The following is a 26,104-nucleotide window of genomic DNA, read 5'->3' as shown; positions in this document are numbered from 1 at the left end:
ACCCCTGTCAAAATTCCAGAATCTCGAGCGCCCCCTCAACCGGGGTATCATCCCGTGTGCGTGCGGGGTGGGTCAGCACTTCGGAACCCCTTCTGAAGGTGTTGGCCAGCTCCTCTGCTCTAATTTTTGGCAGAAGACGCCGTAAGGAGCGTGCCTCCCTCTCGACAGCGTCTTGTTATGAGGTGCTGCGCAACCCGTTCCGCCCTTCATCTTTGTATTTTCCACAGCCAATATTTTGCTTCTCAGAGCCTCGAGCCGATCATCCCAAGCCAGAAATTGAGTTTGACGCACAAGCGCGCCAAGGAGGGCCCACGATGTCGCTCCCGCGTTCAAGCGAGCCGCCACCGCAGCAACCGCATTTCCAGCAGTTCGGTAAGCAAAACGGCGCGTTACCAATCGAAGCCTGCTTCCCCAGATCTCACGATAGCATCACAAGTCGCCACCGCTGGGCAGGCACGGCAAAACTACCCCTGGCGAACCGAGCTCGGACCACACCACACAAAAGTCAGCATCGTCATCTTTCTGCAGCCCGCTTGTCTCTGGTGCGCATCGCGCAGCCTTTAAACGACGCCTGGCTTACCGCTGCACTGCGCCAGCAAGAACGGGAGCCCCTGGTTGAGGCCGAGACCATAGCAGATTGCCGGGTCTGGAACCTCCGACTTTGAAAGTCTGAAAGCTCACTGCAGGTATCATGACGCATACGTGACCCCCCTAGGAAAGGAGACCCCCCTTGGCATAGGTCGTACAGATCGGCCTGCCTCCTTCGCGGCCGCTGGAAGATCCTCGCTGTGCATTGCATTACGATACGCACATCTCGACAAGCATGACGCCCCGGCCTGGCCCGTCGTTTCCGACGACTGGGACGGGCTGATCCACACGCCCATCACATCGGACAGAACAGACGCAATCGGCCAGAGTACGGAAAGATAACCAAGCCATTGCCTCGTGCGCCTCCCTCATCGCTGTCAGACATACGAGATAGAAGAACAGGAAGTAACATAGTGTATACGAAAGAGGCAATGCGCTCGTTTCCTTTATCATGGGTAGAAAATCTAGACAAAAGCCATCGGTTCCCATCCTCGGATTTTGTCTGCCTTGTTCCCTCCAATTGATCTGATCGATCCGGACTGACTGATGCACTCCCCTCCAAGTTGACGCACTGCTAAGTAGCGAACGCCTCCAAACTTCCCAGGAATAGACGCAATAGGGTTCGGTAATCATAATCCGGTCCTAGAATTAATTCCGCTACCATCCATCCATCCATCCAGTCTTGACGCCTTGGCCTACCAAAGGTACCCGCCCGTCCCCGTCCACCTATCCACCCACCCAAACAAAACCCAACCCACCCCCCGAAAGAAGAATTCACCACTTCCGAACCCGGCCCCCCCCCCCCCCCCCCCCCCCCCCCCCCCACACACACACACAAACGAATAAGGACGGGGCCAGAACTGTCAAACCCCTATCCACTCTCACACCCCCGCAAACCCCCAACCCCCGCCATCCTTCTCCCTCTCCAGCAACTGAAACAAACTCGTCACGTACGGCGCCAGCAGCCGGTTCTCGGTAAACACCTCCCACAGGCGGGGCATGAGCGGCCTGAAGAGCCTCTCGTTCCACCCGAGCTCCTGTTCATCGCCCTTCCCACCATCGCCAACGCCATCGCCATCCCCGCCCCAACCCCCGCCCCCACTCTTACCTCCCCCTCCCTCGGCCGCACCAGTGCTAGCGGCAGCACTGCCATTCGCCTTCTTCAACAGCCTCTCCTCGGCCGCCGTCTTGACCACGTTGCGCGCGATATTCCTGAGGATCAGCACCGCCGAGAGCGGGATCCCCGCCGCCTGCGGGGGCGCGTTGGGGTTGCGCTCGTCGCGCACGCTAGCCGTCTCCTCGTACGTGAGGGTGATGGTCTTGGCCGGCTTCAAGACGCGGGGTTGTTTGGAGGACGAGGAGGATGAGGATGACGAGGACGACGAGGCCCGCTTAGGAGAGGCGACGGCGGGGCCGTGCGAGGAAGATGGCGGGTGGTCGCCGCCGGCGCCGCCGGGCTGTTGCTGTTGCTGTTGTTGCTGTTGTTGTTGCTGATGCTGGAGCGAATGCCGCGCCTCTTCGGCTTTGAGGTGCGTCTTGATGTGCGTCATGAACTGCGCGAGATGCAGGCTGCTCGGCTCGCGGTACCTGGTGCAGCCGTTCCAGACGCAGGCAAAGGTGCCTTCGCGGTTGTGGTATTTTCCATCCTCCCGGGGGGTTTCGCGCACGTGGTCGGCGAGGATGTGCTCCCACATCTTTTCGGCCGTGAGGTTCCACGCCCCGCATTTGACCGGCTGGTCCGGCGAGCGTTGCCACTGGCATTGGAAGTAGCCGCGTCCTTCCGGGGTGATCGGGTAGGACCTCGGGCGGATTCCTCGCATGATGAACTTCTGAACCTCTCCCATAGGTCCTTCGCGGATCACCTGGGCGCCTGCGCTCTGATGGACAGTGCTAATGTGCCGAATGAATTCGGGCGCAAGAATCATGATGCGGCCCTTGCGCTTCAGAGGTTCGAGGAACGCAGCGTTGTATGCTTGCCAGATGGCAATCTGCGTGATTTGCGAGTCGGGGTCTTCCTCAAAGAAACAACGTAGCCATGCGTAACACCGTTCGGGTTCTTCCATAGCAAGGAGCCGCTCCAGCAGATCCTTAGGGATTGGGACGACCTCCTCCGATGGCGGCTCGAAGGCAAGCCGGGCCTCGCTCACGACGATCTCTCGGTGGGAGCGCTTCGCCCCGTGGGAGAGCAGTCGGACCAGGTGTGTCACGAGATGCTCGACATTGGTGTTCGCTAACATGACGTCAAGGTTGGGAACAACGGCGGTGTACTGGTATAGGAAGTCAAGACAGGCGTCCAGGAGCTCGTCGTCGTTCAGCAGGAGCCAGTCCATGAGACGCTGCAAGGTAGACGGCGGCACGCCGCCCAGCTTATTGGTCTCAGTAGGATGGTGCATGGCGATACGTCCAATGGCTCGAAGCGCCGTGAGAATGATTCCGCGGTCCGTGGACTCGAGTTGCGCAAGTAATGTCTTGTAGAGCGGGTCTTCAGAGTCCAGGGTTAGATATGGAGTGATCTGCTCGGCGATGTCGAGAGCAAAGTGCTTCAGCTCCACGACAAGGTCTAGAGGCGGGAGGTGTAGAAGGATGCATAGAAGGTCCTTGATCGGTAGATAGTCAGCCAGAAACCACGCATTGTCCGGCAGCATGACCATATTCCTGATTGTTAGGACCGCCTCGATGATCAACGTCAGCTTGTCGGTGAATTCAGCCGGCTGGAAATTGTCCTGCACATCTTTGGGTTTGAGCCGTGCAATCCTTTCGAGGATGTCGGCTGAGCCGTTGATTCCATCGAGCTCGCCGATTTCGCCTTCGTCAAAGTCGGGATCGTTAGAGATAGTCCAGTCAACGTCGTAGAACAAGTTTCCAATGCCCAGGGCAAACTCGGTCAAGCCCTCGGCGAGCCCACTGAATTGCGAGAATTTGTACTTATCACCGCGCTCGAACGAGATCTTGACCAGGTGGTTTAGGCCGAATGCCTGTTCTGCTTGAATACCAGAGCGAAGGGCCAGAAGACATCGCTCGTAGATATTCGGTCCGTCAAGGGTTCCTAGGCGGTGTTAGGGCAACTTCCAGCCATGAAGATAGCGATATTTAATTTCGGAAAGCTTACCTTGAGGGATGGAAGCACGCAGAAGAGCCCCCGGATTGGGCGCCGCGGCAACCGGCTGCCGCAAGAGCCGCTGCTTCCTGGCGAAGAGTTCCGGATTACTCGCTGGCGTGTCCACGATACGTAACTGCACCTGCTGTAGGGGTGGTGGCTGGTAGCTCTGCATCAGCGGATTGTTCGCGTCGGGTCCTGGAGGGTCGTAATAATGCGACGCGCCTCGGAGACTCGGGTGGGGGTGGCTCTGAGCGTGTAGCGGCATCGACGTGGTACCGTGTGAACGCGAATTATGGTGGGACTGTTGCTGCTGCTGGGAATGGGAAGCCGAACCAGAGGCCGAGGCATGCTGGCCGGATGCATGCCGGGTCGGTCTGGACGAGTTGGTGTCCGGGTGGAAAATGACCCTTGGTGTTGGGGCTTCTCTCAGACCGCGCGACGCTCGCCCGGAACCTGGGGTCTCCTCGGCACGGCGCTCCCTACTAGGTGTGCCGTCCTCTGTGGACTCCTCTCTATCTGCTTTGGTTTTGGCCTGGAAGGTTTCGAGTGTCCTGGTCAACAAAGAGCCGCCCTTGGCGGTCGTGAATTCGAGGATTTCGGGCGGGGGAGGTTCCTTGTTGTGTATCGTCTTGATCTCGTACGCGGCAAGGTTCTTGTAAAATATTTGCTTCAAGGTGTACGCGTCTGCAGGCGCGTTGTGACGCATCAGGCCCAGGCCTTCGCACATCTTCCGCCACATGAGCTTCTCGTCCGACACTTTGTCATAGCCCCCGTGCTCAATGATGTATTTGAAGAGCTTAAGAAGGTCAACGGTGATGTTTCCCATCTTGGGTTCCGGGTCGAAATTTGTGCCGCGCTTCTCGTGGAAGACGCGCAGATCGTCGATGAACTTCTCATATTCGGGTGTTCTATCGACGGTATGCTCGATGGTGGGTTTTGTCGGCGCCATTTTGGCGCATCTAGAAGCGGCGCGGGGCCGGTGTGAGACTCAATGCGCGTATCAGTATCAGTTGGCGTCTGGAAGAGGAGTTGCAGTCGAGTGCCGGGTATGCGACAAGTGGTAGCAAGACGCGCCGTGATGAGGCGGATTTGATTGCAGTGATGGTTTGCGAAATGTTCGGATTCGACGCGAGGCTGCAGCTGAGGTGCGCTTGCAATTGGCTCGTGCACGGGGAATTTTTTAGCGGCCTTGGGCCTCATGCCCCTTGCCTAGCGTCGATGCACAGACCACCCGCATGGTCTTCCTTGCTGTCAACCACCAGAATTAGTCGCATCAACATCACCCGTCTTAACAATGACTTGAAACCTTGAGCATATCAATTCAGAAACTATGTTAAATTATCTTACTTTGCGTGATGGTTTACAGTTATTTTGCGCTTTGTTTCTAGGCGCGGCCCGTAGCTCGGTCGATTCACTCATCATCCGCCTAGCGGAACTGGATAAGGCCTCAGCGATCTTCATCTTCTTTGGTGTTCAGGAAGAACAATTGATGCCTAAATGTTTGACTGAACAGGTGTCGATGTTATTAAACCGATGTTTTACGGACGCAACGAGATTCTACTTGAACGGAAGGTTGTGCTTGGAAATGGGGGTAAGCGCCATTGGTAGCTCCTTCCGTACATTGGGTTTTTAAACAACTCATGGTACTTCATACTCCTGCAATCTCTGAAACATTCTCGCGAAACTGTGCACATGAGTGTCGGATTTCTGAGCTCCTAGCCCTTCACGTGCGGTACCTTTAATGAAACCACCCGCCCAATCCACATCAAAGATGCCGTCGTCGCAGAACCCAGCACCTACTCGGCGGGCCATACTCCGCTTTGACTTGGAGAGCATCCGCGTCGATGAGAAGCCAGACGTGTACCAGAAGCCTCAGCTTGTGCTAAAACCCCAGCTCGAGCTCCCTCCCCGCAGGCCATACACAGCGTCACGGCCACGTGTACCCGTCTGGCGCCATTTTTTAATGGTGCATGTTAAGGACAGGGCAGATGAACTTGTTTGTTTCAAGAGACTCTCTTTGTTCGGATGTGCTCTAAACATGGTACATCAGGTAAAGTTCGATCTCAGCAGCTTCAAACAACTTCCGACGGCGATCGACCCCGTACTTCAGCACTCTATTAGTTGCCTGCCCTCGGAAGACTCGTTTACTTTCCGATATCCGCATGGAGTAGAGAATGTGAGAGCGCCCATGGGCTTCGTTTCTGTTGCTTCTCCCGCTCACTACCAGTAGCGTGTTCAGAGCATCCGTAGGCTGAGGATCAGGTTGCAAAATCGATCCGACTTCCAGGCAGTCTTCAGCGAGCTCAAGGCATTGGGCCTCGATATCGAATATGAACGAGACAGTAGGGATCACATGCCTGCCCCAGAACTTCCCCCTGGATTTCTGGGAGTGCCAGACAAGACCTTGTCGCCGGGCTTCGGGTCACTGAGCGGCCCGCGACAGCTGAGCAGCTCCAATTCCCCTTTGGCCACACTTTCAGGACCTCAGAACCAACACTCGCTATTTACAGAAAGTCAACCATATGCGGCAACTTCTTATCGACCCCTTAGCCAGCCGATAGGATCGTATTCTAACTTGCAGCCAGACCAGCGGCCTTGGTCGCCAGCATTTTTGCCGTCGCGGCCAGCAACAACTATTGGAATACCTGGTGTTCTGGGCGAAGGCATCTACAAAGTCAGCAAAATAAGCTCAGCCTCTTCCGGGCAGCCAAGGCTGAGGAGGACTTCAACGATCCTAGAAAGTCATGGCCCCAGACTCTACACTGTCTCAAAACACTTTGACAAAACCCTCGGCCGAGGAGATATTTACCTTGGCCAGAGACAATTATCGGGTTTGCGACCCGTTGGCACTACTTCAGTGCCCTCAATGGCCCCCAGTGCCGATACCAGCCTCTATAATCCCGGACAACAAAATGCGTGCGTTCTGTCACCACCAATGGGGCCACCGTATACCTTGGACGTTGTACAAGCAGGTGCTGGGGACCTTGCAAGACTGAAACGGGCACAAACAATGGATGATAGTTGGGTTCCAGGCTTCGCGCAAGGGCTGCCTGGATTCACCGGGACGGGGACGAGGTTCACCAATATTTTGGAGACCAAAACTAAAGGAATGAACCCGCCCTCTCCTCCCAGCTCGACGGGAGGATTTTCCCAGTTATCGTTCTCGCAGCCTGAGCCCACACCGAATGGTCAAGGTTCTATAGGTTATACCTACGGCATGCGTTCTAGTCCTGTTTCGATCGAAGAGTTAGCTAAGCAAGAAGTTAGGGATGACTGGCTGCTACGACTGTCTCAGGCTCATCATGAAGGGCTGTGTGAAGTGAGCAAAGTATGGGACGATTTTATGGTCAAGGGAGCTATGGAGACAGCGTCCATTGAGAGTCCAGAGGATATGCACGGCGCACTGTCAAAATATGAAGCGGGATTCATGCAGCGCTGGAATGAAATCGTGGCTTCCACTGTGCAAAAGATGAGGGAGCTGCAGACCAGCGGCCTTGCTCTGTAGCAAGCCAAGCCGGCATAAGTGCAATGCGGAAGTCAAGTTGCTGAGCTAGGTGCTTTCTGAGGTTTATTACAGTAATGCATGTTGGAAAATGAACTCGGTAGTAAAGGAGACCCATGGGCATTCAACTCGGAAATTGGTAGGTCTCTTGCCTGATGTGATCATCTCCGTTGTATAGCGTCTTTCGTGATGCAGCAAGCAAACAGGAAGAAGTTTTCCGACTGGACGGCAAGTTACCGGTCACTTTGTCTGGCTTCATGAGGTACACTTGATCGGCCCCTCTCTCCCCTACACGCGCATATACACCCAACAATTCGAGCCCTTAAGCTTTACTCTCGCCCTTATCACCATCCCCACCCTTGCCCTCGTCGCCCCCTTCGTCAGTGAAAGTCAACGAAATGCTATTCACGCAATGCCTCTCGTCAGTCGGCGTGGGGAACCCTTCGCCCTTGAACACGTGGCCCAGATGCCCGCCGCAGTTGGCGCACACGATCTCGGTGCGGAGCATGCCGAAGGCGCGGTCCTCATGCCGTACCACGGCGCCGGGGATGCTGTCGAAGTAGGCCGGCCAGCCGCAGCCCGACGAGAACTTGTGGCTGGCCTTGTACAGGGGCGCCGCGCACCCCGCGCAGGCGTACACGCCCGACGACGGGTAATGCTTGTCGTATTTGCCTGAGCCCGGGGGCTCGGTGCCTTTCTCACGGAGGATGCGGAATTGCTCTATGGGTTTTTCCCAGATGTTTAGTATAGCCGTTGTGATGATGCGCGGCCATAAAGCGGGGCCGAGGTGAGATGAGAGGTAGATGTTAAGTACCTTTGTTGAGGACGGCGCGCCACTCATCTGGCGTGCGCTGGTCGGGATATGACGTCATGTTGTTGGTTTTGGTGTTGTTAGAGGCAGAGGAACCGAATAAGGCACTGAGGAATGACATTGACTGTAGCTTGGTGGCAGGTCGGGGGTGCGTTCTGAAGGCTCCAGGCCGTATGGGGTTTGGGAGAGTGCGCAGGACGCGGAAGAGGGTTGAACGCATAAAGACTGATGCGATGAGGTGAGAGATTGAGTGCGTGTGGGGTTTTTATCTTTTACGTTCAGTTGCTCAAGTTGGGTTATTATTCCAGCGTAGTTAATGTGTATGATACAGAGAGATCAGCAGTGACAAATCACTGTTGCCTTGCTGAGACATAGCAGCTTCGGCTGGGGTTTGGAATCAACATTGGCTGTGCTTTTTTATCACTAATTCTAGAGAGGCTTGCGTCAGACTTGCGGCCACTTGGGGTACTCTCCCTGTCTGGTCCCGGTCCAGGCTCTATAGCGATTAATCTGCCTTGCACTAGACTCGGTTGGTCAAACTACCTAATAAAGACGATACATTTTCTGGACTCCGGCTGCAGTGATAATGGAGGTACGCATGATAGCTACCCAGGAGATAACTCCATCAGGTATCTCCCGACCCCGCTGAGGATTATTTCTCTCGGGTACAGCAATATTAGCGGGACACACGGTAGCCGGTTTATGCAGAACGCTTGCGGAGCATGGGGTTTATGGCATTGATTCATTGGGTTCCGCATATCTTGTGCTGATGCATTAGCTGCCAAATAATCTCTCTTGACCACATTCTGGTCTCTTGGTTGGACAGCTGGCTTAGGTGCAAGCACGACGAATGCAGATATCGGAAGTTATTCATATATGCAGGGCAAGACAAGCCCCCGCCAGTTTAGCGTGTCTTTTTGCCCCATTACCTAAGGCCCATTTTAGGTTGCTTGGTACCACACCTTATCGGTAAATCCGTCGACTACGACAACTTGTCGCCAACTTCGACTCCCGAGCGACACCGTCGGTCTAAGTTTCCGAGCCCACCTCAACCCTTTCTCGCCCGGACCGCTGGCAACAACAATTTACCGTATCATTCACGAACCTCGCACATTGTAGCCACCGGCGATGTCTCGACGGCCACCAAACCCTTCTGCCGAGCGCGCAGCGCAGAACCAGCAAACCATTAAGAACCTCCTGAAATTAGAGCCTAACAAAGTGTGCGCCGACTGCAAGCGCAACAAACGTGAGAACCGCCCCGTTTCCCTCGCCTTCCTGTGCTCGAGCGGCCAACTGATCTTCCCGTGTTCCAGATCCGAGATGGGCAAGTTGGAACCTCGGCGTTTTCGTTTGCATCCGCTGCTCAGGCATCCACCGAGGAATGGGCACCCACATTAGCCGGGTCAAGTCGGTCGACCTCGATGCCTGGACCGACGAGCAACTGCAGAGCATCCTTAACTGGGGAAATGCGCGCGCCAACAAGTACTGGGAAGCGAAGCTAGCGCCTGGCCACGTCCCTTCCGAGGCCAAGATCGAGAACTTTATCCGCACCAAGTACGAGCTGAAAAGATGGGTGATGGAAGGGCCCATGCCCGATCCTTCGACACTCGATGCGGAAGCCGACGACGACGTTCCACTCAGCGTTGTCAAGGAGAAGCAGAATGTGGATCGGAGAGAGTCACTTCGCAAGGCGCCTGCTGGTCAGACTGCCGCCCCGCAGCCACTCGCTGCCCCGCAGGTTGATCTTATCGGGGGAGATCCAACCCCGGCACCTGCGCCGCTCAGAGCCAGCAGCACCGGACCGACGGCCATGAAGGTCCCTCCGAAATCTGGCCCTGCCCCGCCAAAGGCAACTAGCACGAAGGACTCGCTCCTAGGACTAGATTTCTTGGGCACTGAACCTGCGGCGCCGCCACGGCCGGCAAGCACGACCGGAACCGCCAGTAATGGCGGCCAGTCACGTCCCGATCTCAAACAGTCCATTCTCTCACTTTATGCGACGGCTCCGCGACCCCAGCCTGCGCCTCAACAGGCCTCCCATTCCCATTCTGGATCTATCAGCGGGATGTCCTCGCCAACAAGCATGAGCCAGACGCAGAACTCATTTGGCGGACTCAATGATGCCTTTAGCAACCTGAGCTTTGCTAGTTCGTTGTCCCCTAAACCTGCTCAAAACGATGCCTTCTCTAGCCTTGGCACATTCTCGTCTCACCGTCCAGCGGCTCAGTCGAGCAGCTCTGCATTCTCAGGTTTGAGTGGCGGTAGCTTCTTCGATTCCAAGCCCGCAACGTCCACTCACCAGCAGAAACGGTCCGTCGGGAACACATCGGCCTGGGGTTCTGTCACATCACCAGCAGCCGCACCCAAACCTGCCGCGGCGCCCCCTTCCGCAGCTCTAGGCGACTTATTTGACTTCTCCTCACCTTCCCTGCCCAGCACGGCGCCAGCTCCCCAGCCGACCTCAACCTCGACCACAACAACAAAAACGTCTTCCGCGTCCGTCTTTCACCTCTCGTCGAACCAGCCCAAGCCTTCTCCGCCAGCTGCGACATCTGCCGCGACATCTAACCCTCTAGGCACCGTCGGCTCGCTCAGCACCGGCAACCTTTCCAATGCTGACGTGTGGGGCGGTAACGCGTGGGCTACGCCTGAAGCGCCCAAGGCTGACCCGGCCCCGCCTAAACCATCTACCACCGCGACAAACGATTTCGGATGGGGCTCACTCGCGAGCCAGCCCATTGTTCCCGGTGCATCGGGAGGGTTCGCGCCCAAGGTAGCGGCGGACGAAGAGTTTGGCGGCTGGACGAGCAGCACAACGACGGCAAACACCAGCAGCACCTCCAAGCCGGCAGGGGGCTTTGGCGGCGAAGATCTGTTCTCCAACGTCTGGCAATGAGCAGCCTTAACTGACGCATCACTCCTGAAATCCATTGAGCCAGAGTTAACTATACAAACAGACGGCATTTAGACGGTGGTGTCTTATTAGTTTAGGGATATAATACAGGAAGCCGCATAGCCGCATAGCAGTTGGGTGGTTGGTGGGTTGATCCAGGAGATAACAAGGACAAAAGCGAGGCGGCATGTTCTGGCTTGTTATTCGCCATAAACTGAACCTCAATACCAATACAACCACGATCATTCGTATTACACCCTATCGGGTCAAGCCAAGCTGGATTCGGAGGTCCGCCAACAAAGATAACCAAAGGGACTCCCAACGCCGATGCTATGCCCACACCAAAACAACCTAAGCTAACCACAATGATATCCTCCAATGGCATCCTGTACAACGCTGTCCGGGACAACACTGCTCAGAACATCAACCTCCAAAGGTAATAGATGACAATCACGGTGCCAATGATGATTCCCGCCAGCTTGAAGATGGCGACCTTGTTCCCCGATGCAGCCATCCGCCCGAGCCGGCCAGCCGAGCCCTTCAGCTGTGTCGTCATGGAGGAGAAAGTCTCGGACTAGAGCAAGCAAGCGGCGAGATATTAGCCGTTTGTACGCATGTATATATTAGATATTTGGACCATCATCCCCCCTCCTCCCACCCAAAACAAAATCCTCGGGGGCGTTTGCACACAATTCTTATTCTGGGTACTATAGGCAAGATCTCAAAACATACCGTCGACTCAATCACCTCGTGCGAGCGGGCGCTGTCGTAAATGTCGATAGTCACGCCGCGCAGGGCAGACACCTTGGCCGACAGCTCGTCGAGACGGGCGTTGTTCTGACGCTCGCGTTCGTAGGACTCTGACATGTTGCCGGTTGTCTTTTTATTGGGTATCCGTTTGTAGGCGCTTAGTTCCCTCTCGAACCGGGGGCCCGTTGACTCGTGGTGCAGCAAGTCAAGTGAGTGATGTTGTTTGTTTTGCAACCGTTCCGTGGGGATGTAGTCTGGAGGTCAAATCGCTGGCGCCCGCTTCGTGGTTTTCGTTGCCGCAGTTGCCGGAGAAGGGGGGGAGGGAGTTCGTGGTTTGTTGCGAGACGGTGGCTGTTTGAGGTTGGTTGCTGTTGCGTCCGAGGTCGTTCGTTGGAAGGTTCGGGAGATCGCACGTGCTCGTCGTGCAATCGTCAAGATTTGTGCAATTATTTTGGATGATACAGCCAGTAGTAGGCGCACAGAGGCGTTATCAGAGTCTTTGTTCGCGTGTTGTGTCGTTTCTTCGAGGGAGGCGTGGCAACTGCGGCGCACAGGCTTGAAAGGGGTTGGAGCCGGGGAAGGCAGGAAAAGCAGGCTTGGCATTGCCCAGGGCATGTGGAGGCTTCAGCCACAGTGTGGCAAGGACTTGGGGTGGGCCATGATGTCAGTCTCGCAGCCGGCTGGGGCAGTGGAGATCAGGAACGAGAGAGATCGAAACATCTTTCCCCAAATCACAGGACGCGAAATTACTATGCGTGCATGCTTCTACATGTAGTGGCGTGTACTCCAACCGTTGATCATAGCTCTACCCTCCATCCGTGTGTATAGTTTACAGTATCCTCCAAAATGGGCTGCGATTTGCGTCTGAACTTTGACCAGCATCTATCAAAACGGAGCTTGGCATGCGAGAGACCTCCCGCAGCCTGCGGGGAAGCTTCCGCCCCATTCCAGACTAATCACCTGTCCTCACAGCCGCCATCGACGCGCGGCAACTTATCGCAAAGCATCTGACATCGTGAAAGGCCGAATTTTGTTCCCTGCCAAAGTATACTTCGTGTCAGGATCCACCATCTGCACACATTTCAAGCTGCAGCCAAGCCGGTTAACTGCGAACCCTAAGCCAGCGCTTCCAACAAGCAGGTGCAAATTCACGCCAGGATTCCACCCCCACATTCTTCCCGATCCCGGGCTTCCTCCGGCTGTTCACCTCACCTTCTTACGATCGCCGAATATCTGACATCCCAACGCTCTGCATCTGTGACCGTCCTGCCCAATCTCGAGATAGCTTGAACCCCCCGCCCAGCAGCCATGGGTATCAACAACCCCCTCCCGTCGTCTATGGCATGTAAGTTGTACCCGAGTGTTCCGTGCCGTGCCAATCCAATAGATGCGTCTTTGCTAACACCTCGGTCAACAGCGGAATGCAAAAAGTGCGCCAAAATCTTGACATCGTTTATCGACCCACGTCAAGCATTTGGCCCCGACAAAGTCATCCCGCCCTCCGTGCTTGCCAGCGCCAAGGTAAGCAATCAACCCCCATTCCGTCGCCGAGTCCCCGCGCAGGTCTAAACAGCTCGTCCGCAACAGGGCCTAGCGATTCTCACAGTAATTAAAGCCGGCTTCCTCGGCTCGGCCCGTTTCGGCAGCGGTCTCGTTGTCGCCCGCCTCCCCGACGGCTCCTGGAGCGCGCCCACAGCGATCGCGACCGGTGGTGCCGGCTTCGGCGGCCAGATCGGCTTCGAGCTCACGGACTTCGTCTTCATACTCAACGACGCGAGCGCCATCAGGACGTTTTCGCAGGCCGGCGCCCTCACGCTCGGCGGAAACGTTTCGATCGCGGCAGGACCTGTCGGCCGGAACGCGGAGGCGGCTGGTGCTGCCTCTCTGAAGGGCGTGGCGGGCATCTTCAGCTACTCCAAGACTAAGGGCCTCTTTGCTGGCGTCTCGCTAGAAGGCTCGGCTATCATCGAGCGCAAGGATGCCAACGCGAAGCTCTATGGCCGCCCCATCTCTGCTAGGGAACTCCTCACAGGAGCTGAACGGCCACCTCCTGCGGCGGCACCGCTTCTGAGCATCCTCAACTCCCGCGTCTTTAGTGGAGTGTCGGCGGGATCGATGGATGACAGGATGTACAACGACATACCGGTGTATGATGACCGCCATGATGCGGTGGTGTGGGGCAACAGGACAGGCCCCGCCTACGGGGAAGGCCAGGCACGGGATACGGGCTACGGCAGCGGTGGGCACGCACACGACGAGTTTGGCCGGCCTAAGAGGTCGACAACCTGGCAAGACGACGTGTACGATCAGCCGCGGTCGTTTGGGCAGGCGTCACGGTCGAGCACGTTCCACGACGGCTTTGGCGCGTCAAGTACGGCTGACGATGGCACAGAGAAGAAGGTCGGGCCGGGGCGGCCGACGGCGCCAAAGCCAAACTATGCGAGCAAGGAGGCGTTGCTGAAGAAGAACGAGGCGATCGCGCTCTACACGTTCGAGGCCGACCAGCCGGGGGATCTTGGTTTCAAGAAGGGGGATGTCATCACCGTGCTCAAGAAGACGGACAGTGACAATGATTGGTGGTATGTTTCGGGTTGCGCCGCATCTGATTTGCAAGAGAAAGGTGGCTGACTGACACGTGTGATAGGACGGGCATGATTGGGACAAGGCATGGGATATTCCCGAGCAATTATGTTAAGATGAAGGAGTGATTCGCCAGGGATTACGACACGGATTTTGTTCGAGCGACCGCAGTAGTTAGTTATGACAACCATTGAAATGGCGTGTGGAGGCCTTTTGCTTGAGGATGGTCATGGGATCTAACGACTAGAGATTGGAACCATGGTAAAGGAGCTGGAGTGTTTGCTCTTAGCCATGACGATTTGGCATTTTACTCTGATGCCAGGGAGGTTTCTGTGGATGACGGAGAGTAAGGTTTCCTCCATCATTCTTCTTCTTTTCTTTTTTTCTTCTTCTTTTTTGCATTGCCTCGTTTCCTTTCTGCTTCCTGCTTGGCGTTACGGGGAAAGGGGGAAGGCCAAGATCAGGAATGGCCTAGTCCTTGTACGTTAGGTTGTCTGCCTTTCTTACCAGTTCATGATTCTCGAGAAACGTCTTGAAGGGGGATGAGGGCGAACTATCGTATTCTTCTTAACTTCCATAGAGAGTTGAGCAGTCAAATCGAGACACTAAGTTTACGGCAGCAAGAAGTTGGACGTTTGCGGGATTGGAGGCCCCGAAGTCCGAAGTGATCTCGCGTGGAAAGATGCAGTATTCCGGCTACACGTCATACACTGCAAGACCTGAGCGGCTGCAGATGGCGTCATGAGGCTCAACTTTCTCTGCGGGGTGATCGCGCGGCCACGCTGCTGGGCTGTCCATTGAGCGCGGCGCACCTGCAGGGCTCGCGGGTTCGGTAACTCTCTGGGTTGTTTGTATTTAGAAAGTATGTTTATTTCAGGGGCTTCTCGCTGTAGGGTTAGGGTTGAGGAATGATGTGTACTAACTCCTGATATTTCCCCCTGCAGGCGATAAATAGACCAACAGCGTTGTCGATTCGGAAGGCTAAGCTATGATGTATCTGTTCGTAAAAGCAGACGTTAAGTTGTGAAACCGTCTTCGTATTGTGTTCAGTAAGCGGCGCCATACCAATCCATTGCTCAGGCGTGGTTGGTTCGTGGACAACGAGTTCATTTGGTCCCTCGACGAGAAAAGTGGAAGGAGACTACAAAGGAACTACGGTTAATGTGTTCCTCTAGTTGGGCTACAATTCATGGGCACGGTAGTTCCGTTTATTATAGGCGGTTAAGCTGGCTCAGGTAGACCTCTGATACGGAGCAAAACACTGATACTTATGACGGTTCGCTGGAGGTTTGTTTAGCGCAGTAGTAAATTTCACACCGGGGGAGCTCACTGATTGTGGAGAGATAGGTGGGGCTTTCACTTGCTCTGATTCTTCCCTGTAAGACGGTTCCACGATTCCTTCTTCATCCCGTTAGACCTTCATTAATATCACCAAGGTCTTAACGCGACTCTCTGGAACAAGCGCTGACCATTTCCATCCTACGCTAACTCCTCAAGTTACGAGCTCTTTCGCGAACAAAATTCCCCGGATGCCATCTGTTTCGTAACTGACTACCTCCTTTTTACTGGTGAAGGGGGCTAGCTGATAAACTTCTGCTTGCTTCTTTTCTTGTAAGTTTTGGCTCTACCTTGAAGTTCATTTGAGGTTGGCTTTCATTCACACTCTGCAACCTAGGATGTGTCTTGAGAGGTTCAGTAGCCCGCCAGGAGGGTTATCACGGAGAAGGGACAAAACTGATTCTTGCCCGTTGCCGGATTCTTCTTGGGCAAGTTCCCGGCGAGCTATTTTAGACCCTAGAGAAAGCCGGAGCGTGATACCGTTTTGAGAGGCTGAGTGATGTAATATGAGGGAAAACATTCGTTTCGAGTTTGGTTATGGGGGTTTAGGGTTGGCTACCTAAGTACTAGCAAATCTCCAATGACCAGTGTCTCGCAGCTCACTTTGCCGCCTCTTCCATCTCACCCCTTCCTCCTTCCTAGTTTCTGGCCAGCCAAGCTCAATGAAAGCAAAAGCCCATGTTCGATTATTTCCCAACTCTCGTTGCGACCTCCATTCTCATGACCAGCAATTGGTCTTGGTCTCTTACCACGGCACCTGACTCTAGTTGGGCACGCAACGGACCCGTGCAATCTCCATAGCCGCGCTTTCTGGGGACTCCATCACAACCGTGCATCAAAATACCACGTTTTAGTGACTGTACCATTTTGGACTGAAACTGTCCGGTCCCCCAAGTCTCGTTTTGGCCCCCGTGATTGGCTTCCGACCGCGCGTCACCAAACCAATGGAATCGCTTGCGAATCTCGCTTCGGTGCCAGGGACCATCTCGGGCAACGCAATTGAGCGTCATGATTCGCTTGCACCTTATCCAACCAGAACCCATCAGTGGAGAGACGAGGTGATTACTTTTGCGACAGCAAACGGTTTCTGTTGCCCTAGACTAGGAACCGCCGCTCTCCGAGCTTCTTTCACAGCTCATTTGCTCCGCGGAAACTTAAGATAAGCAGGGAGCCAATAGTGCTAGGGCACATAGAGGATATTACAGAGTCGATGAAGGGACATGGCCCGGATGTGGCTGTTCCAGCCTCGATAGGTAAGGGGCACTGGTATACTACATATGAGGGGTCTCCGCTCGAATCGTCAGTCCTCTCTGTGAGGCTCTGTTCCGTCTTGAAGTCGACCGCTGGGGCCTGGGAATTTGGAGAAGGGTACTCTTCGCTCCACCAGGATGGGGTCGTTCCGTACAATCCTCTTCCTCTCCCTCGAGCTTCTATGGTTCTCTCTCGTTCTTTCCTCTCCTTTAAAGCCTGGTGTTACGTTCCAAACCCCTTCATCTCTGCCAATCCTTACGCTGCCATATGCATCTTACAGAGCGGCGAGCTACCGCCCCGCGAGTGACTTGTAAGTTAGGGTAGGGATCTGGCTGGTTCATGACGTGAACTGACGGGCGTGTCCGGAGGTATGTCTTCAAGAATATCCGCTACGCAGCGCCGCCAGTGGGAAGCCTCAGATGGGCAAAGCCTGCCCCGCCGTTGCCCAACTCGACGCTGCAGGACGGCAGCTACGGCCCAAAGTGTATTCAGTCCGCCCCGAATGGAGTGAACCTCGTTGGACCAGGGAATCAGTCCCCCGTCGGAGCCGCTCTCAACCAATTGTATGTACCATATCTATAAGAAGACTGGGTATGGCCGGGACTGATTGTATAGTACAGCTTGGGGGGCATCCCTGTTCCGCTTTTCTCGGGTGGAAGCGAGGATTGCCTCTTCTTGGATTTGTTTGTACCGGGCAAAGCCATCAGGAACCCTTCCGTTAAGCTGCCAGTTGTGGTATGGATCTATGGAGGCGGCTATGTCTTTGGGAGCAAGGACACGATGACGCCGCAACTACCCTTCTATGACGGCTCCGGCATGATAGGCCAAGCTAACAACGGCATGATATTCGTGGCCATCAACTACCGACTAGGCGCGTACGGGTTCCTCGGCGGTACAACGCTGGAAAGAGACGGTCTTCCGAATGCCGGGCTGTGGGATCAGAGAGCTGCCCTGGAATGGGTCCGGGATTACATCCACCTGGTGGGCGGCGACCCGGAGCGTGTGACGGCGATGGGGGAATCAGCAGGTGCGGGATCCATCATGCACCATCTCGTTGCCGAAGGTGGCCGGCTTGATCCTCTTTTCTCCCGGGCAATCTTGCAATCTCCTGCCTTCCAGCCGATATGGGACCGCGCAGGCGCCGTCGAGGATACGTTCCAGAAGTTCGCCGCGCTAGCGGGCTGTAAGGGCAAGGGGCTAGATTGCCTCCGGGCTGCGGACCCCTCGACACTCGTCAGGGCTAATAGCGCCCTCAGCCAAGTGCAAATACCTGGGTCGTTTGCGGTGGGGCCGACACCCGATGGGAAATACATCCGGCAGATGCCAGTGTTAGAGCTAAGCTCGGGCAACTACTGGAAGATCGAGTCGCTGGTACTTTCACATGTTGCCGACGAGGCGAGCTTGTTTGTCGACGGCTCCATACAAACCGACTCGCAGTTCTCGGACTTCCTTGCCTCTGTATTCCCCAACTACACCCTTCGTGCGGGAGTCAATGACAAGATCGAGGAGTACTATCCCCCGGTAAGTGGGACGAGAAAGCCAAAGTACACCACCCAGACCGCAAGGGTCACAGATTTTATGAGAGACAGCTCCTTCACCTGCAACGTGCGCTGTAAGTCTGGGGAGTCCCGCAGCACCATTTGCCCTTCCAGAGTCTAACCTCCCTGGGATAGACATCACCGAGGCGGTAGGTGACAGCAGGGTCTGGAGCATGCAGTACAGCGTCTTCCCAGGCTGGCACGCGACCGACCTCATGCCGACCTTCTTCAGCTCCGCCTTCACCTCGGACACGTTCCTCGACGACCTCGCCATGTTCTTCGTCCCCGTGCTCGGGGGGTTGGTGGCTGGGATCAGCGCGGCCATGCAGAGCTACTTTGCGTCCTACATCACCACCGGCGACCCCAATACGAACCGGAAGCTGTGGAATTTGCCGCCTGCGGTGAGATGGGACCACCCCAGCAGCACGGGGGAGCAGATAGCGGGCGTCCTTGACGTGGGAGGATGGGGGTTCGGCAGCGTGAGCGACGACAAGAACCCGAAATCGTCTTGTGACTTCTGGCGAGCGCTCGCGGCCGCCGTCACGGCACTTGGCGGGTATTCGCCACCCGGTACTGTGGTAGCCCAGGACTTGATCACGGTGGAGGGCAATGTGAGCAGGAATTATGCCGGCGGTAATGGGTCCTGATGGGCCATGGGCAGAAACTCGGTGGCGAAGTGCAGGGTGCCTTATCTAGGTTGAAAAGCGGCTGTAAACAGCACAAACTAGCCGGCTCAGGTCGCTATCACCGGAACTTGCCGATATATTGACAGTCTTGCGGAGGGATCCAACTATACGTAAGTAACTTACAGGTGCCGTCCGCCGTCCCCCGGGCAGCACACCTGTCATACTGAGAGTGGGAACCCCGACCGACGGGTCGACCTATAATGGGCGGTGTAAATCAGGATTGGTTGCCCCAATGTGACTTGGCTGCATATGTCATCCGATCTGCCTTTTTAACGGCGCATCTGATGTACATAGCACGCAGCATGGGTGCGTCAGAACCCTCTGCATGCCGATCATGGCATTTGTCACCCCTGTCTCGGCGCGAAACAACAGAGGCGCAGTTCTTCTCGTCTTGTGTGACAATGTCGCGTGTAATTCTGGACCCACTTCCCGAGGGACCGCGCTTCGCCTCATACGAAGCGCACTCGGAAGCAAATGGGCTGTAAGAAAAACTGGAACTGATGGGGAGCTACGGTACGGTACGGCACGGCACGGCACGGTGCGGCAGTCGTCACCATTATTCACCTTGGCCTCCAGTGCCTCCAACCCAACCTCCTCCCCGCCCCTGGTTCTGGTGTACTAGAGCCCAACCGAACTGTTCTGGAAGGCAGTCTCTTTGCACCCAGATTCTGAGGATTTGGGTCGGTGCGGGGTTTCCGCATTGCTTCGCCGCAACGCTACCTGATCGTCCCGAGACTCAGCGAGGTGATGGGGCTGGTGTGGACAGGTAACTCCCCAGAGTCGAGGCCAGGGACCGCAAGTGGAAGGGTGGGACCAAGGCAGAACCGGAGATTCGTCCGTCTCTGTGGGTTTGCACAGCTCGTCTAGTTTGCGATTTGACAGCGGACACCTGCCTGCGTATGCATACTGTCGTGTTACCGGGCCCCCTCATTGGATTGTGGCTTGCGAATCGCGAACCGTTTGTCACCAAATCAGGCCGTCTCGGACTTCGTGAATTCAACTTGGTCTATGGGTCAACGGCCATGCACGGCAGAGCAGGGCACGAAGATTCGTCGTCGGCGGGCCAATGAGCACCAGATCCCGTCTTAGTAGTACAGTGGAATCACACTGCATACGGGGAGTCTAAGCAGCTGATCATCGGAGAACGAGACCAAAGTCCCACCTCCAAATTCCGCTTTGGGCCAGGAGCGCGGTCAGAACCGATGGATCATTCCCGCAAGATGCAAGCGCGCACAAGTGGCAGAGAGGGCGAGAATACACAGATAGTTGGGTTGGAGCGGGAGACATTTCGGTTTCCAGCCCCTTACCGTGGCAAACGAGTTCAGTCAAGGGGGAAAATGGTCAATTGCTAAGGAAAGTGAGGCATGATAGCTAACTAAGAAAGAAGCCGAAACCCCGGGGGGAGGGGGGAGGGGGGAGGGGGATGCGCTCTTGACGGGATGTAATGAGGGAGAGGAATAATGAAACCGCGAGACTCAGTGCCTGACATCTATCTTTAGTTCATACCCCAATCCATAATGAAGAAGAATGAAAGAATGGGAGAATGAAAGAAGGTGAGGGAGGAAGGAGGGGGGACGGAGGGAAGGAAAAAAAGGAAAAAAAAAAAAAAAAAGAACATGCACACCGTGACGAGGGAGAGCATCACGAAAGGATGTTGGGCTCAAACTTGTACAAAGACCGTTGATTCTGTTGTTGTAGACTGGAAGGAACTCTGTTAGCGAATTGCCGGCATTTCTGAACTGTTGGCATCGCTTACCTCTGGAGCTCGGCCAGAGAGGGGTCCCCAGCTCCAAACGTAAATCCGCTCATAGCCTCCGGAAGAATAGGCATGCCCTCTACGTGTTGTTGAGGTGTCCACTTGTCGCCCCAGATCCGTTTGATATCCGGGCCGCCCAGAATAAACTCTACGCCAGCCTCGGCGCCAGAGCCGGGGAGGATGTAAAACCATACCCAGGCAGGAGGGTTAGGACTGGGGCCGTTCAGCCAGATGTACATTCCCGAAAACGAAATAGGTTCGAAGATGTCGCCGCGGGGGTCCACGGTTCGATCGGTAGGGATTCTCGGGGGTTCGGTGCAGAGTACGGAGAATGTATCCTCGTACATGTAGGAACCGAAATACAGACTCGAGATCAGAACATCCTCGATGTCAACGATAGTGCCAGACGGGCCGCCATGCCAAGAGAGAAAGCCAGCAGTAGTGAGCAGTTCGTGTTTATGGCAAATTCTGGACGGAATGTGGCGGTTGACCGGCCTCTCGATCCGTCTTCCCCGAATGGGTCTCGCCATCGCCACGCTCTCCTGGCGAGAGCTCGATGGAACGGGGAAAGAGCGCTCCGCATCTTCGATGTACCCCTGAAAGCCAAAAGGCATGGCGTGCGGTGCGGCGCAAAACTGCTCGGTATCGGCCCACCCAAGAAAGCTGTCAATATCGTTCCACATCGTGGTGGTTGGTCTGTCGGTGGGGAAGCCGAAGCCCGGAGGCCCTTGGAGTTGAGAGGTTAGTCTCAAGGGAAGAGCTTTGGGAAGAGTAAGAAAAGCCCGGATGGCAACTCACCAAACAACCTTTCATATGCAGGGTACGTAGGAGAAGGCACAAACGTCAACTGGTTGGCGGCCGGAGCTTGAATTCCGTATACAGAAACCTCTCTGACGGAACGTGTCTCGTGGGTGTCCGGTTCTCCGCTCACGAGGACCCCTCTGACAAGCCCCGACCGAAACGGGTTGAAGTTGTCCGTGGGAGGAGGCTCGCGGAAAACTCTTTTAGGAGTCATAGCGACGAAGAAACATCATGTCGTGTACAGTCAAAGGAAGGTTGAACGGGCGCTGTAGTAATCCTTTATATATACGTAACCGTGAAGTTCTAGTGGTAATGTCATTGGTGTTCGGTCTTCTGTCCGAGATTCCTAAAAAGAAAACTGTCATTTGAAATGACTGGAACGGGTCAAGGTTGATCAAGCGTGGAAATTTGTGCAAAATGTTGTTTGGAGTGGAAAATACACGAGGCGGCAGCTGGGGCAGACTGGTGGGCTGGCCGATACGCCAGCACGAATGGCATCCCGGTGCAAGTCGCAGAGAATGGAAGTTCTAAAACGGCAAAACGAAGTTCCGCATAGTGTCAACATTACAAGGGGCCCATGAGTGCACTCTCTTGCATGTCAAGCCACGTGGTGAGTTCTGGGGCTTGGTATGCTGTCGAGAGCGTCCGGCGTCGGATGGGATATGGTGACATGACCGACGGACGGTTTGCTTCGCCCTATCTCTTAGACGGATTCCCTGCAGATTTGCTGCGTATCTGTCGCGAGGGTTCAGAAGGAGTCGATAGGCTGGAGGTGAGGAATCACAGAGCAACATGGACCTCAAGGGGACAGTGCCTGGACGAGAGGCTAATAAAAGACCAAAGGGGACGAGGATATCCGATCGCGTCGCGCCGTAGTTCCATTACAACATAATAGGACCCTCATCGGCCGTCGGCTGCCTTGGAGATGAGGGAGCGAGTTGATCGCCTCAGGTGTCCATACTGGAAATGGGGCGGGCAACCGGCTTAATAAACCTGGGCCCCGCGGTTGCACATCGGTGTGGTAGGGTTTTTGATTGGCTTGAGGCTGAGTCTCCGGGATGCCGCTGAGCGCTTACAAAATACCCTAACTTAGCATGTAGAACATCACCATGCCTTCTTCTACTGCTCAACAGGCAGGTGAACGCGAGGCCTAGACGCCTCAACGGAATTAGCATGGCCTCGGTGAGAACGATGACCGAAAAACGTTCTTCTATAAAACTCCAGGAACTCCAGGCTACTCATACTGGGGGCCTCAGCAGCGGCTCTGATCTTAGACATCGTTCCATAGCACAGACGAAGAGACATATGTCCCGAGACCCTACCTTTTCACCCATTTGACCATGGCCATCATCAAGAATGAACCTGGAGTACAGGAGAAGGTATGTTTGTTCACGGGCCTCATCTCACCCCGTGAGATCTAACCATCATAAACAGCCGAAGTCGGACCAAACCAGTGTCTGGTTTCATTCAGCATCATTTCCCGGGACCTCACTTGAACCACAGTCTTTCTCAGATTCTCCGATCCCAACAACCTGCGACGAAACAAGCCGCCAAAACTCCATCTCCTTGGCGGCTCTTCTGACTCTTATGCCCTCCGCGGAGAGTGACAAACTTCTCAAGATCGCGTCATCCAAACCAACTTTCGTAGTCCTCGGCTGGCGCCTAACCCCTGACAAGTGCCCCGCGTTCAGAACCCGGCACTTCCTCATTATACAGACCGACGACGCCAAAAACAGAGGCGTGGTCTTCTCTAGCGACTTATCCTGGGCCCAAACAATCGTCCGAAACCACCAGGCCTTTACCGGAAAGGCTCGACAAGAAGAAGCCGCCACCCGGACCGCACGCAGCATCCCCCGGCAGCTCCATTACCAGCAATACCACCACCGCCCAACCAGATACCACCAACTCCACCCCCGACGGCAGGCCTGCAGATGCGCTCCCTGCGAGCATTGTGCTCTCAGGAACCGGCAGCTCCGTGTCCGCTCCGGGGCGGCGGGTGCAAAACGGGAGCACTACTCACAACAGCGGTTCGAGACACTCCGCCGATATGCAGAGCAGGTCTTTGCCGAAACGGGTGACACGGCCGAGCTACTGCGAGTTACCTGGCTGGCACAGCGAATGGCGAAGTGTAAGGTCAATCAACATGACTAGGGGCAGAGGCAGGGAGAGGAATAAGGTTTCCTTCGACGGGAGTGGAGGATAGCGTTCTTAGATGGCGCTATATCTCTTTTTGGTCCTTCCCCCAACCCCGATTGGTAACGAGGTCTATCCGTGTTTTACCATTAGATTCTCTCGTCAGTTCACTCATGTTGATACTTTGAGTCTGTTAAGAACTGTAGAATGTCATATTACTTGTCAAGAACTCATCCAGAATTGAGGATGGCGGATCATTCTGTGCATTATATCGGGTAGTTCTTCCCCGTCTCTAGTGTCATTTTCACCTCCCATGTGATTTCCTAGCTACTACGTGGTGTTCCTACGATTGTAAACTGCAATTCCTTTAGACTTCGGGGCATCAGTGGTTCTCGGTCGGGCCGTCCACAAAAAATCGATAGATAAGGAAGTATGTATACTGTAGTGCCTGACTTTAGTAGTACCTTTATTAGCTTTACTAAAGTAAGTGCGAAGCAAGGCGTCGAAACAACAACCCGCGAAGCGTTCATGCTAAGCATGTGGTGACCAAGTGCTCCCCAGATAACTTGGGTAATGGCCTAGAATTAGAGTAGAACTAAGCTCCGTCTTTCACTCACCTCCTGTATCCATAGTCAGAAACAGTGCCCAATCGAAGCTTCGATTTAATCAAGATTCATCATCAGAATGCACGCGTCTCCTGTTTCCTTATATCATTTACAGACGAGTTGCTGATTAGAGTAGAATTCATGAGGGTTCAAACCGACTGTGCGAAAAAGACCCAAGTTCAAAAGCATGACGTCATCAATCAGCTTACCCCTCGATAGCCCTCGACGTGCAAGCCCCCGGAGGTTCTTTGGGCTCGATGTCTCAACTTCCGTCTGCTCAAGAAACCCTAGGGCTCAGAAAGCAGATCTAACACATCAATGACAGTAGATGTATCGGCTGGTGTAATGCAACATCATCGATGCTCGACCGCGCCAAGGGACAACTGACACCGCCATGATGGTTTACCCCGGATCAACCCACCATGTTTGCCACCACAGTTCTCATGGCGACACCCGACCTTAGATGTCGGCAAATCAGTAGACAAAGGTGTCGAAAGTGCTCCAGGTCAGCTAGCCAACCAAACCGCGCGCAGCCACTGATGGGGCTCGTGGAACGCCTCCTGAGCCTTTCGACCCCTGGCGATCAACCCGAAAGACGTGGCTACCCGTCGGTTCATTTCACGGTGATCCCGGCCGGGCCGCTTTAGCACACGTTAGCGTTGAACGACAGGCTGCGGCTCATTTCTTGTTTCAACGACATACCATCCCATTCCATTCGGATATCCACCCAACATCCTCTCGAAAAGATAGACACTTCTTCATCGCCCTCACCTCAGCAAAGCTTTGTCATGAGTTTACCACTTCCTTGAACAATGGAAGCAGCCGGCATCACCCCCGGCCCTCCGCGGTAATAGCCGTAGCAGCCGTAGTCCCCACCGCAAGCGGGGACCAAGCCGCGCGCGTCATCATCACGGCCGGCCGCCGTGCGACGGTGAACCATAACGTAATGTCGGCCACTCCAGACCGTATCTCGCCCCTGAACCGAATCGACCGATGGCTTCCCGATGATCATGCTCACACCCAACATGGCCACATGACTCGTGCGCCAGCACAGCGAGCCTAACCGGGGGCGCCGGAAGCAGCGCCACCCGCTGCTGCCGCTGCTCCTCCACCGAGCGCAAAACCACAGACACGCCGGAGCGGGCAGTCCTCATGAACCCCCGAAGACGTCGCAAACCGTACCAATCTCCGCATCGGGTAGCAGCTCCTCAACGACTCTGGCGCATATGGCGAGGAAGGCGGCGATGAAGGAGGAAAAACTGCGGGTAGCGACGGCCGATGAGAGCGTTGGGGATGTTCACCCAGTTAGCCTCCGATGGTGAGGACCGTAATGTCGGCGGCGTTCTCATTTGCAGGGGGGGGGGGGGGGGGCGGGGGGGGGAAATGTGATGGGCCGGTGACGGAACACGAGGCGTCTAGGCGAACGCGTGTCTAGCCTTGCTTGGAGGTGCGACTGTAGGCGGGCGTGATCAATTTTGAGGCTGCTGCTTGCGGCTGGGTTGCCCGAGCCGTGCCCGCCACGGCTGTTCATGTGCTCTGCTGAGGCACGGTAAGGGATTTTTCCTGGCGCGGTGTCTTTACACGCCGAGAAAACTGCATTGTGGAAAGGAGTGGGGAGAGCGATCTCGTCAGTAGAGCTGGCCCGTTGTGCGTCGTTCCGGGCGGGCGAGGACAGGTAAGGCGACGAAGCCTTGCTCCATAGGTCGTAGAGCAACGGAGACGTAAGCAAGCCGGCGCTGGTTATCCAGCCCATCTTAAGTCACTTCCTTGCC

The 26,104-nt window shown here is 55.3% G+C and overlaps 7 protein-coding genes across 7 annotated transcripts; 3 read left to right on the top strand and 4 right to left on the bottom strand.

The window, feature by feature from the left end:
- Positions 1-1,469: 1,469 nt before the first annotated feature.
- On the bottom strand, positions 1,470-4,637 carry MFIFM68171_05945 (Chromatin structure-remodeling complex subunit rsc9; the record flags this gene model as incomplete). The annotated part of the gene is made up of 2 exons (XM_071061365.1): positions 1,470-3,634; positions 3,698-4,637. The coding sequence occupies 2 exons, from the start codon at positions 4,635-4,637 to the stop codon at positions 1,470-1,472; spliced, it is 3,105 nt and encodes a 1,034-aa protein (XP_070917466.1).
- Positions 4,638-7,512: 2,875 nt separating this feature from the next.
- MSRB2 (uncharacterized protein) lies at positions 7,513-8,122 on the bottom strand (the record flags this gene model as incomplete). Its single annotated transcript, XM_071061364.1, has 2 exons — positions 7,513-7,910; positions 8,005-8,122. 2 exons carry the CDS (start codon positions 8,120-8,122, stop codon positions 7,513-7,515), a joined length of 516 nt encoding a protein of 171 aa, XP_070917465.1.
- Positions 8,123-9,129: 1,007 nt separating this feature from the next.
- Positions 9,130-10,897, top strand: AGE2 (ARF GAP with effector function(s); the record flags this gene model as incomplete). Its single annotated transcript, XM_071061363.1, has 2 exons — positions 9,130-9,247; positions 9,315-10,897. 2 exons carry the CDS (start codon positions 9,130-9,132, stop codon positions 10,895-10,897), a joined length of 1,701 nt encoding a protein of 566 aa, XP_070917464.1.
- A 412-nt stretch (positions 10,898-11,309) lies between these two features.
- Positions 11,310-11,761, bottom strand: MFIFM68171_05942 (Protein transport protein sft1; the record flags this gene model as incomplete). The annotated part of the gene is made up of 2 exons (XM_071061362.1): positions 11,310-11,468; positions 11,627-11,761. 2 exons carry the CDS (start codon positions 11,759-11,761, stop codon positions 11,310-11,312), a joined length of 294 nt encoding a protein of 97 aa, XP_070917463.1.
- A 1,191-nt stretch (positions 11,762-12,952) lies between these two features.
- MFIFM68171_05941 (putative YSC84 Protein involved in the organization of actin cytoskeleton) lies at positions 12,953-14,352 on the top strand (the record flags this gene model as incomplete). The annotated part of the gene is made up of 4 exons (XM_071061361.1): positions 12,953-12,989; positions 13,062-13,165; positions 13,232-14,223; positions 14,289-14,352. 4 exons carry the CDS (start codon positions 12,953-12,955, stop codon positions 14,350-14,352), a joined length of 1,197 nt encoding a protein of 398 aa, XP_070917462.1.
- A 2,598-nt stretch (positions 14,353-16,950) lies between these two features.
- MFIFM68171_05940 (Esterase and lipase) lies at positions 16,951-18,998 on the top strand (the record flags this gene model as incomplete). The annotated part of the gene is made up of 4 exons (XM_071061360.1): positions 16,951-17,123; positions 17,182-17,376; positions 17,434-18,425; positions 18,487-18,998. 4 exons carry the CDS (start codon positions 16,951-16,953, stop codon positions 18,996-18,998), a joined length of 1,872 nt encoding a protein of 623 aa, XP_070917461.1.
- Positions 18,999-20,678: 1,680 nt separating this feature from the next.
- MFIFM68171_05939 (uncharacterized protein) lies at positions 20,679-21,808 on the bottom strand (the record flags this gene model as incomplete). The annotated part of the gene is made up of 3 exons (XM_071061359.1): positions 20,679-20,736; positions 20,794-21,520; positions 21,592-21,808. 3 exons carry the CDS (start codon positions 21,806-21,808, stop codon positions 20,679-20,681), a joined length of 1,002 nt encoding a protein of 333 aa, XP_070917460.1.
- Between the last annotated feature and the right edge of the window lie 4,296 nt (positions 21,809-26,104).

Source organism: Madurella fahalii (assembly GCF_045866475.1).
Source record: "Madurella fahalii IFM 68171 DNA, scaffold_3, whole genome shotgun sequence".
NCBI lineage: Eukaryota > Fungi > Ascomycota > Sordariomycetes > Sordariales > Madurella > Madurella fahalii.
Note: the sequence above shows the minus strand (reverse complement) of the source record. Positions and strands in the feature narration are given on the sequence as shown.